Genomic DNA, 13,842 nt, shown 5'->3' on the forward strand with positions numbered 1-13,842 from the left:
AAATTCTAAGTTTATTTCTCTCATCCAAATATAGTGTAACAGTCTATTTAGATATGGTAAAAGCACACAAAATTTTAATTAATTTTGGAAATTTAGGATGGGAAAGCAATTTTCCCTTGTTTGAGTACTTGCCGCGAGAGAAAAGGAAAATTTGAAGGGGAAAAAACGTGGAAACCGGGGATGAAGCTTTCCAAGTTCAATTTCCGTCTAAAATGGTGTAATTTCCCAATTACAACTATGACGAGAGTCGCAAATTCATGTGGAGGAAATCTTGGGCGTACCAATTTTCACGAATTGGGATGATTGGGTGCCAAATTCCAAATAACAGAATTTTAATTATTGTAAATTGTAACCCCCGTCATTTAAAATTGTAAATTTGGACAAAAATGCCCCAATAAGGTAGGGGTATTTTCGTCATTGTAACAATGTATTTTTTAATAATTAATTTTTTGTTTTTTTTTTTTTTAATTAGTACCTCTCAGTAGGCTAGCAGTAATGTGATTCAACCATTATGAGGCTAAGCCCACCCCCATCCTCCTTAGTGTAGATAATATCGTTTGTTAGAAAAAAAACAATCATTTGACAACTAATTTAATCACATTATTATCCGCATGCGAAAGAATTTTTTTATAACCAGCATTACACGCCTTTAAAGATGTTTTGAACGTGTTTAAAAATAGAGAAAATAATATTTTATAAATAGCTAATTGAATCACATTATTGCTAGTCCATTGTAAGGCTATGCCCACTCCCTCCTCTTCAGTGTAAATAATATCGTTTGTTAAAAAAACATTATTTGACAACTAATTTAATCACATAATCCACGTGTGAATGACATTTTTTATAATCGGTATTACACGTTTCTTAAGATGTTTTGAATGTGTTTAAAAATAGAAAAATTAAATCACATTATTGCTAGACTATTGTGAGGAACTAATTAAAAAAAAACCACAAAAAATTAATTATTTAAAAAATAATGTTAAAATGACGAAAATGCCCCTACTTTATTTGATGTATTTTCTTGGGATGCCTTTGAAGTTTTCTTGTCTTGAGAGCATTTTTGTCCAAATGATTTTGTTGAAGCTTGATGACACCAAAATCACTATTCACCTTTCCATTTGCTTTTCCATTGGCTTTATATATATATTTAAAAATTCATCATCATAGTGTAAAGGTTTAACTAGTTCAGTTGTAAATATCAATCAACGATATCATGTAGTTGTTCATTAGTGACATCCGAAAACTCACGCAACATATACCTAGTTCATCACGCAAGCCACACTCACAAGGAGAAATATTCTGCAAAAAAATTGCCTTCTAAAACAAAACGTCTACGTTGAATTTCCAGTTCAGGTATCAATTCTTTTTCCATCACTTCTTTATACAAGCCCCGTAGCTTCAATGGTTCTCTCCTATGTGCCGCCACGACCACTGATCTTCATCCATTCCAAAGTTTACCACAACTAACAATATTGCGTGGTCACTAGAAGTTAGAAACCAATGATAACTAAAGGCTCTTCATCCTTATAAATCTTCAAAACCTTGCAAAGAGACCTAACAACTACCCTGCGAATCCAATATGGCCCTTACGACGAAAACGCCCCACAGTTTGTTGCATTTCCATATCAGGCATCAATCCTATTTGGACCATTTCTTTAACAAGCCTCAAAGCTTCACCTATCCTGTTAACGCTTATATAGCCGTTGACCAAGGTTTTATAGGAAGCAATATCAGGCGCATAACCCATAGCCACCGTTAAGTTCAAGACCACTTTCGCCTTATTCATTCTGCCAAGCAAACAATATTCATTTACCACCATACTGCAAGTTATTGTACTGAGTTTCATACCGTATTCAATTGTTGCCTCAACTCTTTTGTGAATCTCTTCTGTCATCCCTCCTCTGCAGAGAGCATCCAGAAGTATTAACAAAGTACCGGTATTAGGAAAGATTCCCCGGCCTACCAGTTCATCAAACAACCTTGTGGCTTCTTCCCATTGAGCTGTATGGCACATGCCATGGATTAAACTGTTATAAGTGATAACATCAGGTGTCAGACCTCTTTGAGTCATTAACTCTAACATACTGAGGGCTTCCTCGGTCCTCCCCTCCTTGCAAAGAGAACTTATCATAATATTATAGGTTATAACACTTGGGGCAATACCTTCATCCAGCATTCTATTAAACAACTTTGTGGCTTCTCTCCACTGGCTGGTCCGGCACAATGTATTAATTAAGGAGTTGTAAGTCACAACATTAGGCTTTTCCCCCCTACTGATCATTTCTTCCACAAGATTCAGTGCTTCTGCTGTCTTCCCTTCCTTGCATAAAGCATCCAGAACAGCACTGTATGTAACTATATTAGGCAAGGCTCCGTAACCAATCATGATTTTGAATAATCTCACACCTTCCTCCCAGTTACTAGACTTGCATGATGCAGAAATCAAGGAAGTAAAAGTGACAACATCAGGCTTTATGCCTTTCGTCGTCATATTTTCCAACAGAGTAAGCGCTTCTTGAATTCTTTCTTCCTTGCAAAGACTGCTGATAAGAATACTATGTGTATACATTTGGTGAAATTCCACTGTTAAGCATGCAAATCAAGAAGCTCTTGGCTTTTTCCAACCTCCCCGATTGGCACAGTCCATAAATTAGAGTGTTGTAGGTGACAACATTAGGCTTGACTCCTTGATCTACCATTCCTTCAAAAAGAGAGAGCACTTCTTCCCATCGGCTCGTGTTGCATAACCCATGAATCAATGTGGTATAATTGAAAACGTTCGGTACAACACTTTTGCTGATCATATCTCGAAATACGGTCAAGGCCTCGTCTATCCGTCTTTCTTTACAGAGGCTATTAATGATTGGATTGTAGCATTCTTGGTTGGGCTTGAACCTTCCATCTTCCCACATCTTCGTAAGTATCTCGAGCGCCTTAGAAGTTTTCCCAGCTTTGCATAGTCCATTGATCATGGTACCATAAGTGATTTGATCGCATTTGTATCCTTTCATTTCTATTTCCTGGAAGAACTCCATAGCCTCGGCCAGGGAACTGTACTTGCAAAGTCCATGGAGCAAAGTATTCATAGTACGAGCATCGGGTTTAAGACCATATTTAAGGGTAATTGCTAAAACAGAGAAACTCAAATCCACCCGATTCAGACAGCACATGCAATTCATAAGAATACCCAATGTACCCACCTCAGGTCGAAATTGAGCGCAACCCATCAACTGTTTACACATAGAAACGACAGCTGAATATTGCTTCATCTTGGAGAGTGCCCCAAACAAAAAATTGAAAGTCCAAATCGAGGGCAAGGGTTTGGTTTGAATCATGGAATAAAAGTAACCCAATGCTTCATCCTTCCTAATTTTTCCAGATTTGCATCGAGTTTGAATCGTACTCTCCGGCATCAAATGGGTTTGTTTAATTCTATCCGTACAAGTAGGATTAGCATGAACAACATTGGAATGAAATCCACTACTTGTATTCTGCAGAACGGAAAAAATGAAAGAAGGAAAATTACCTGGAGAAGGAGGTCTTGTGGTTATCGTCTTGATCTTCATTTGAAAGCTCTCTCCTGTTTTTCTTGGGGTTCGAGGACGATTTTGGTTTAAAGGCAAGGATTTGGCTCCATTTGTGAGCTCTCTACTGTTTTTCTTCTGTGTTTTCGGTTCTTAGAATTCTTGGTGATTTTCGCTTAGAGCAGCTCCACCGGAGCAAAGATTGCCCAGCACCCAGTCCAAATAACAGCCCGGCATGCTCCATATGTGCTCCAGCCCGCAACCTTGCCTGGCACCCAGCCCGTGCCAGTCAAGAGCCCAGCCCAAAATGGACAGACCCATTCTCCCGGTCTGTTTCTGGCGCGTGCACAACACGCGGGGGGCGCGGCGAGTAGCCGACAGCTTTGCAGGCGCTGGGGCCCGCATGCAGACCCACTTGCAGGCGTCCGGGTGAAGGAAACGTGGCCTCCTCAGAGCCGTTGGATTTCCAACGGCTAGTTTTTTAGGCCGTTGGATTTCCAACAGTAAAAAAAATTTAAATTTAAATTTTAAATTGGACCGTCCGATCACAGATCAACGATCCACGTTTATTTCACCAAAAATATATAAAAAAAAAAAAAAGGCCCAACGGTCAGAAATTTGACCGTTGGCCACGTGGCGTAATGAGTGCTGTTGGATTTGATTATTTTTCAAATCCAACGGTCCCGATTAATTACAACATTAAAATTAATTAAAAATTAATTAAAAAATGTCAAAAATTTTTGAAAAAATACAGAAAAATTTTAAAAAATTAATTTTTTTTTTCTATAAATACCTAACACTCATCTTCCACCTTACACCACATTTCAATATTTTCTACACTTTCTACACTTTCTACATTTGAATATTTTGTACACTTTGAGAGAAAAAAATGACTTCGTGGAAGCTCAGTGAAGATGTTACGTTGTGTGAATGTTGGGTTCGCACTACTCATGACCCGATTACGGGTAATGAGATGGATAAGCGAGAAATGTGGAGTAAAATTACGAAATCGTTCAACGATGTACATGGAAAGATGTACATGGAAAGATGCCAGATCTAGTCAAGGTCTTCAAGGTCGTTGGAAAAAACTCAACGCATCCTTTACTTGTTGGAAAAACGCCCTCTCTCATGCTTCTGGTAATTTGCGTAGTGGGACAAGTTTAGCGGATGAGGTAACAATATTTTTATTTATTTATATGCATTCCACCCACATCAATATTTTAATTTATTTAATTTCTTATATGTAATTTTTATGTAATATGCATTCCAAATACTTATGTAATTTTTATGTAAGTTTTATATAATTTTTATGCATTTGACAATTCTTATTTAATTTCTTATGTAATTTTTATGTAATATGCATTCCAAATACTTATGTAATTTTTATGTAATTTTTATATAATTTTTATGCATTCCACAATTCTTATGTAATTTTTATGTAATTTTTATAGACACTACAAGCACAAGCATTCTACAATGCAAAGAACCATAACAAATCATTCAACAAATGGGAATGTTGGCAAATTGTCAAAGATTGCCCTAGATACAAAATTGTGGCAACCGGTCCAGAAGTTGTCATGCACGGTATGGGTCTACACAGTTCGCCAGAAGCAGACACAGCCGAACAAGAAGCCAACACATTTGAAGACACGGAAGGGATGCCTGAACAAGTGCCAGAGACCCAACCGACTCGTCAGTCCCTCAGGCCTCAAGGTAAAAAGGCATCAAAGAAAAAAGGTAGTTCTTCCAAAAATGACTACACTAAATATATGGAGGAACTTACTCGTCAAGGTGAAATGAACATGGCATGGGAAAAGGCTAGAGATGAGGAAAAAGCTGCTGCTGTGGCAGCAATTATTGCAGCTACTGAGGCTCGTGATGCGGCGTCTGAGAGACAAAGAGAAATAGTTAATCGAGAGAACGAGATGATTAGAGAAGCACTTCATCGAGAGAATGAGATGCTTAGAGAAGAAAGGATGGCTCAAACAGATCGTGACACTATGAACAAGTCTCTAGTAGGACTGTCTCCGAATTCAAAATATTTTTGGACATCAGAAAAAAGAGATGTCGTGCGAAGGAGGCGTGCAAGAGATGCCGAAACAAGTCAAGGGGGTTCCAGCTACAGAAATCCTAGCAACCAAGATCCTAGCACCACATATCCTAACTCCACAGACTTTATTTAATTTCTTATGTAATTTCTTATTTATTTTTAGAACTTTATTTAATTTCTTATGTAATTTCTTATTTATTTTTAGAACTTTATTTAATTTCTTATGTAATTTCTTATTTATTTTTAGAACTTTATTTAGTTTCTTATGTAATTTCTTATTTATTTTTAGAACTTTATATAGTTTCTTATGTAATTTCTTATTTATTTTTAGAACTTTATTTAATTTCTTATGTAATTTCTTATTTACTTTTAGAACTTTATTTAATTTAAAATTAAAATTACATAACCTCACCATTGAAACTTAAAAAAAAAACCATTTAAACTTAAAACACCAAATAAAATTACATAAAACACCATTTAAACTTAAAACACCATTTAAACTTAAAATTACATAACCTCACCATTTAAACTTAAAAAAAAAAAAACCAAACACACTAAATAAGATTACTTAAAAAACAATACACTTTATTCTTCAACCACAAGCCTTATTTTAATTATCTTCGCCTTCGTGCAAGCTCCATTGATGCTCAATCAAGTCATTCTGGCGGGCTATGTGCCAGTATGGCTCTTGCAATGAAGTGTATCGTTGAACGATCAATTCATTGTAACGTCCATCCCGTTTTAACGACTCGTGTTGCACGGGATCTTCGGTCCGGTCATGAGCATAGTAGATTTGTGTTCTTGAGTTGTTCATCGGATCCGGCTCGTATTCATCGACGGCATCATAATCATACTCGTCTTCAACAATCATGTTGTGGAGAATAATACACGTCATCATGATGGATCGAAGAGCCTCGACATCAAACATTCTAGCTGCAGCCCTGACAATGGCCCAACGAGCTTGCAGGATACCAAAACAACGCTCGACATCCTTCCTACACCCTTCTTGACACTTTGCGAAGTGTTTCTCTTTTTCACTCTGCGGGTGTGGCACTGTTTTGACAAATGTTGACCACCTTGGGTAAATACCATCTGCAAGGTAGTATGGTCCCTCGTATTTAGTACCATTAACCCAATATGTGCATCTCGGCCCACGCCCTTGTAGCAGTTCATCAAACACTGGAGATTGGGCAAGGATATTTAGGTCATTCTGAGCTCCTGGAACACCAAAAAAAGCATGCCAAATCCATGTATCAAAAGAAGCCACCGCTTCCAGAATGATGCTTTTGGCTCCTTTTCTGTCGCCATAAGCTCCTTGCCACGCACTTGGACAGTTTTTCCATGTCCAGTGCATGCAGTCGATGCTTCCAATCATGCCAGGGAAGCCTCGCATCTCAGCCTTCCTAAGAAGCCTTCGCATGTCCCTTGGCGTGGGTTGCCGAAGGTACTCATTGGTGTAGAGGGCTTCAATTGCAGAGCAAAACCGCATCAGGGACTCCAGAACTGTTGTTTTTCCCATCCTTGCGATCTCATCCACTTGATCTGCGGATGCTCCATATGCAAGCATTCGCAAGGCAGCCGTAATTTTTTGCTCAGGAAGAAGACCTAGAACATGAAAAGCATCCTCTTTTTGCACAAAATATGGATCATGGTTGCAAACATCACTCATGATTTTAGCGAACAAACTTCGTTGCATTCTAAAACGACGTCTAAAAACATGATCAGGGTAAACGCTGTTGGGAATAAAATAATCTTCCAAGAGATCTTTACCTCGTCTTTCCCTTCTTCTATCGATGTTTGCCGCACGTCCGGGTTTGGCTATCTGACCCATAGCTTGCATGATACGGCGGGAATGTGAGGCCCTCCGCCTTCTATGGTGATCATCGTCATCCTCCTCCATTGCGAAGGCCTCATCTCCACCTCCACCTTGGTCAAGATTGACCAATTCTTCCTGTTGTGCCAACAACCTTTTCTGCTGCTCTTGCAACTGTTTATACGCTCTCCTTGAAGAAGACATTGTAAGAACTCAAGATTTGAAAATGATAAAGAAGAATTCTGAGCTAAAAAAAAGGATTGAGTTTAGTGTGAGGATGGATGTAGGGATGTAGGGTTTATATGGACAAAAAAAAAGAAGATGAGGTTCTGGACAATGCCACGTGGCACTACGTGATTGGTTGAAAATCTTAGCGGAAATCTATTCAAAAAATAGTACGTTCGGATAATGACACGTGGCGTGACGAGATTGATTAAAAATCTTATCGAAATCTTGCCTAAATTATTGTAAACAGGAAGTGACATGTGGGTTGTCGGGATTGGTTGAAAATCTTAGCGGAAATCTATTCAAAAAATAGTACGTTCGGATAATGACACGTGGCGTGACGAGATTGGTTAAAAATCCTATCCGAAATTAAAACTATTTTTTTTAATTATTTTATAAAAAAATTATTTAATATTTTAAATGGACTGGGCGCCAGCGCATTTTGTAGGGGTGGAGATCGTTTGTGCCAGCTTATTTTTAGACTAGGTGCCAGCACATTTTTTTTTTGGGTGGAGATGCTTTGGCCTATTACTGTTCATTGAGTCTGTTACTGTTCAATTAAGTGGATAAATGGGCTGGGTGCTGGCGCAAAGTGGATAGGGGTGGAGTTGCTCTTACGGAAAACTATTCTGCATGGCTAAGGCTAGGAGAGAAACCTACACTATAACTATGTACTTTAATTATTTTGATTTTATTTTGGATTTTCGCCGTCAATTTTACATTGTGGATGTTCAATTGAATTTCTTATTTAATCTAATTTCAGATTGATGAATATTAATTATAATTCATAGGATCAACCATGTGTTTTTTGTTTTTTATGGTTTTGCTTCAACATTCATGCTTTTAGTGAAATGTATAAATTGGTTGATTAGTATGATTTTGATGGCATAGTTTTTTGTTTTTTATTTATTTTTATTTTATATATATATTTTTGTTGTCGTAGGTATAAACTATTCTTAGGATTTTGAGTAAATTATAGTAATGATCTCTTAACTTTAACTCAATCGGTCCCTCAACTAAAAATCCATTACCATTGGTCGCTCAACTCATCAACTTTAATCCAAATGGAGAAATGGTCCCTCAACCTGAACTCAATTGTAGCACTGGTCCTTCCAACATAACTCATTTTGACAAAATTATGGTGAAGTTGACGAAAATGATCATAGCTACACGTTTTGATGAGTTGAGGGACCCCAATTGTAGCAATGGTCATTCTAACATAACTCATTTTGACAAAATTCTGACGAAGTTAATGAAAAGGACCACAGTTACACATTTTGATGAGTTGAGGGACCAATGGTAATGAATTTTTAGTTAAGGGACCATTGTCCCAATTTGATTAAAGTTGAGAGACCATTACTACAATTTACTCTTATTTCTATAAGAAATCTAAAGGGCTTTAGTTTGAACATCCAAAATGGAGATTTAATCACCGAAAGCCTTTATATTGAGAAAACTTGATTGTCATATCTTCCGATTGAGAGAGCATGTTGTTTGTGTAACAGTTGAGTTATAAAAAATGAATCGAAATAGTGAAATTGCATAATTGTATATAGGTGGAACCCCAATGCTTTAATGTTTCGTTGAATTTTTCTTCTAGAAGTTACATCACATTCACATTATGCACAATGTGGTTATTTGGATATTATTTTTTCAAATGCTTTCTTTGTTGGTTTGTCTTCATCTTCTTGCCACTTGTGGGTACTTGTTCTAATGTTATTTGGAGCATATGGTATCTACGAAACAAGATCCGTTTTGAGGGTGCTAAACTAAGGTCATTTAATCAATCTATTGTAGGAAATACATAAACAATTCGCAATGCTTTTGCCAATTCAGTTCATTTGTTTTTATACAATTCGATGACTAAACGATCTTAGTTTAATTGGTTTTTTTGCAAAGGCAATCTGTATAGAGTGATTCAAAATATGAATGATTCTATTATAAACATGAAGTTCTCTGAATTGATAACGAACAATTTTGAGTAGGAACACCTACTCATCCTTTAAGGAGTAAAGCATTGTTCGGAAAACATTGAAATGATTGTTGCGGTGTGTATTAGTGAATGAATGAGCATACACAAAGGCCAATGAAGTTATGAAGCTCTAGATACCACTTGTCGAAGATGAAGTAGGTTTCTCTTCCCTTCCATCTCCTCCTATTTAAACAGTTGCGATTACATCACGTCTACATCTTGTTTTGAAATTTTTATACAGAATTGGTAAAAATATTACGAACCGTCTATATATTTCCTAAAATAGATTGACTAAATGATCTTAATTTTAATTCATTTTTTTCAGAGATAATCTTTACAGTGGGATTCATAATATGAACGGTTCTGATCATAAGTACAGAGTTCTTTGATTCAAACACTAAAAAAATTGAGTAAGAGCTCCTACTTATCTTTGAGTAGTCAAGTATTGTTCTTCTTACTTTGGGTTAAAACCTAAACTTTTAGCCCAACATGTTTGGTTCTACCCTAAAAACACTTTTTCTCCTCTAATGATTTTAGCTTTCTTTTTCTAAACGGTCTCTTGTCTCTTTCTTTGCTGCTTGCTTTTCAAAGCACATCGGACCATTTTTGAATGTAGTTCTTGTCTTGTAAATCACCATTGCATTGTCACCCTATGCAAGGAATAAATAAAGATCAACTAGTTGAAAAATAAGATTGTCTACATAAAAAATAATGGCGTGATGTGCAATACATCTTGAACAATCATTGACAAATAGCCCTATGACGAGGTGTTAAGGAGATGAGCTCTCCATGGACATGTTTACGCATTGACGGCGGCGTATATGAAAGATTAGCCTCTGTTAAGCATAGAGAGAATATAAAAAAAATGTATCTTCAGTTGTAATTGTTTTCATTATATTGAGTTTGATTTTGGGCATATGTGGAAGTAGAAACCGAGAAAAAACATACAAAATGAAAAGTCATAATAAAAAAACCAAAACTCCTTTCTGTTTGATTTTGTTTTCTTTCTTTTTTTATTTATTCCTCACTCTCGTCCCCCCTCCCTTGTTCTACCTTTCCATCGTATACTTTCATCGCACACCAAGCACAAAATACTAAAAATTAATAACGAAATGGTTATTAAACAAGCCCTAAACTGAAGTCGATATGCGGCCAACATATATCTGCCGCTGCCTTCTTTCCAGAAGTATTTAGTTTTGCACAAGCTAGGGAAAACGCACGCTCAAATATCACACACTAAGTAGCAACCTGATTAGCACCAAATCTCACTAACATCCGAGACTACCACCATTTAAAATACCTCACGGAATCAACAAATATGAATCCATATGACATCAAATAAAAATAGGCAGTGCCTGTTCATTAGGCAATCAATATAGCAAAAGATGAGAATGGGAGTCAACTTCCACCAAAAGATGACGTTATCCTATGACTGCAACCACGCAGAAGACTCGTGATTCTGCAGATAAAATCTCACCTCAGTCGAGATTAGCGGTCATGTTATCTCTAATCAATCCTCTCGCTGCAATATTCCTTGAACGACCAATTTCTAGAGGAGAGGGACCAACATTTAATTGGGAAGCACCATGAAAAGGAGGATCTTGACGTAACATCACACAAGTAGCGTGTAACAAAAAGGAGAAACATATAACCACTCATCCTTAGAAGTTCAATTACATATGATCACTCTTCATCAATATAAATTTCAACCTATTCTGCACATGAAGCATGTAGATTAGGACGAGGAACCTCCTAACATTCCTCCCGTTTCTAGACCAGGCGTCAATCCTTTTTGGACCATTTCTTTACCAAGCTACAAAGCTCCATCTATTCTTGCTTCTTTGCAAACCTCATCTGTCATCCGTCCAATGCAGAGAGCACCCGAGAGTATCTTCAAAGTTATGAAATTAGGTAAGATTCCATGGCATACCATTTCATCAAACAACCTTGTGGCTTCTCTCCATTGGCTGGTCCGGCACAATCCATTAATTAAGGAGTTATAAGTCACACAATTAGGCTTTTCACCTCTGCGGACCATTTCTTCCACAAGATTCAGTGCCTCTTCTGTCTTCCCTTCCTTGCATAAGGCATCCAAAACAGCATCGTATGTAACAATATCAGGCAAGACTCCATAATCAATCATGTTTTTAAATAACCTCACACCTTCGTCCCAGTTACCAGACTTGCATGAAGCAGAAATCAAGAAATTAAAAGTGACAACATCAGGCTTTATACCTTTCTCAGTCATTGTTCCAAACAGAGTAAGTGCTTCTTGAATTCTTTCTTCCTTGCAAAGAGTGTTCAGAAGAACATTATAGGTGTATACGTTGGGTGAAATTCCACTGTTAAGCATGCAAATCAAGAAGCTCTTGGCTTTTTCATACCTCCCCGATTGGCACAGTCCATAAATTAGAGTGTTGTAGGTGACAACATTAGGCTTGACTCCTTGATCTACCATTCCTTCAAAAAGAGAGAGCACTTCTTCCCAGCGACTCGTGTTGCATAACCCATGAATCAATGTGGTATAATTGAAAACATTCAGTACAACACTTTTGCTGATCATATCTTGAAATATGGCCAAGGCCTCGTCTATTTGTCTTTCTTTACAGAGGCTATCAATGATTGGATTGTAGCAGTCTTGGTTGGGCTTTAACCTTCCATCTTCCCACATCTTCGTAAGTATCTCTAGCGCTAGAAGTTTCCCCAGCTTTGCATAGTCCATTGATCATGGTACCATAAGTGATTTCATTGCATTTGCATCCTTTCATTTCTATATCCTGGAAGAACTCCATTGCCTCGGCCAGGGAACTGTACTTGCAAAGCCCATGGAGCAAAGTATTCATAGTACGAGCATCGGGTTTAAGACCATATTTAAGGGTAATTGCTAAAACAGAGAAACCCAAATCCACCCGATTCAGACAGCACAAGCAATTCATAAGAATACCCAATGTACCCACCTCAGGTCGGAATTGGGCGCAACCCATCAACTGTTTACACATAGAAACGACAGCTGAATATTGCTTCATCTTGGAGAGTGCCCCAAACAAACAATTGAAAGTCCAAATCGAGGGCAAGGGTTTGGTTTGAATCATAGAATTAAAGTAACAAATGGGTTTGTTTAATTCTATCCGTACAAGTAGGATTAGCATGAACAGTAAAAATGAAAGAAGGAAGATTACCTTGAGATGGAGGTCTTGTGGTTATCCTCTTCATCTTCATTTGAAAGCTCTCTCCTGTTTTTCTTGGGGTTCGAGGACGATTTTGGTATAAAGGCAAGGATTTGGCTCCAATTGAGAGCTCTCTCCGGTTTTTCTTCTGTTAGTTTTCAGTTCTTAGAATTCTTTGTGATTTTTCTGCATAGCTAAGGTTAGGAGAGAAACCTACACTGTAACTATGTACTTTTATTATTTTGATTTTATTTCGGATTTTCATCGTCAATTTTACATTGTAGATGTTCAGTTGAATTTTTTATTTAATCTAATTTCAGATTGATGAAAATTAATTATGATTCATAGGATCAAACCATTTTTTTTTTTTATAGTTTTGTTTCAACATTCATGCTTCCCAATTCAAAGTGAAGGATATTGAATTTTGTTATAATTTTTAAATTCAAGAAAGGCAGTCTGTGCTGCTTCTTCTGTTCTGATTTGAAGAAGATTTCTTAAGTGGCTATAATTTCATGGCGGGTTGGTTTAAATCAGTTCCAAAATTTGGGATCATTTGGGATATTTTTAGGTTTTTCTGTCCCTCACAAATCTTGGCTCGCTAAAAAAACCGAAGCAGTTTAAGCTTCTTCAGCTTTTTGATTTGGATTGAAGATGATTTTTAGCCAAAAAGGCTAACGTTTTCTGGTAAGTTCTTTGAACCCTGCATCTGAGTGTTTTTTTTTTTTTTTTTTTTTTTCCAAATCTGTGGGATTTGTTTTCTTCAATTTTAAAATATTACAATTGAATTCTTTGTTTGGGTAAAAATTCAATTAGATTCTGTATGGGTTCTGATGAGGCACTGAATTGGGTTTGAGAGTTTTGATATTATGAGAGAGGTAGGGAGTATAACGGGAGAGAGGGAGGTAGGTGATTTGAAGAAATGGAGGGTGAGAGAAAAACGGGAGAGAAGGGGTAGTACATTATATTTTGATTTTATAATTTTCGGGGTTTTGTGTTTAAACCTTTTTAGTACATTTTTCCCAGATTAGCCTACAAATGTTGACCCAAACCAAACGTTGGACATAATCATTACTTCCTATTACAATTATTAA

General features: G+C 37.0%; 1 protein-coding gene and 1 pseudogene across 1 annotated transcript; both read right to left on the bottom strand.

The window, feature by feature from the left end:
• Positions 1-1,169: 1,169 nt before the first annotated feature.
• LOC103938703 (pentatricopeptide repeat-containing protein At1g12775, mitochondrial) lies at positions 1,170-3,808 on the bottom strand. The gene is given in 3 exon segments (XM_048579584.1): positions 1,170-2,558; positions 2,560-3,230; positions 3,527-3,808. Coding segments are annotated over 2 exon segments (1,665 nt in total). The 5' UTR covers positions 3,228-3,230; positions 3,527-3,808; the 3' UTR covers positions 1,170-1,561.
• A 7,179-nt stretch (positions 3,809-10,987) lies between these two features.
• Positions 10,988-12,803, bottom strand: LOC125475183 (annotated as a pseudogene).
• Between the last annotated feature and the right edge of the window lie 1,039 nt (positions 12,804-13,842).

Source organism: the organism of the source record quoted next, unplaced genomic scaffold, assembly GCF_019419815.1.
Source record: "Pyrus x bretschneideri cultivar Hongxiangsu unplaced genomic scaffold, Pyrus_bretschneideri_v1 Contig14, whole genome shotgun sequence".
In the NCBI taxonomy this organism is placed as follows: domain Eukaryota; kingdom Viridiplantae; phylum Streptophyta; class Magnoliopsida; order Rosales; family Rosaceae; genus Pyrus; species Pyrus x bretschneideri.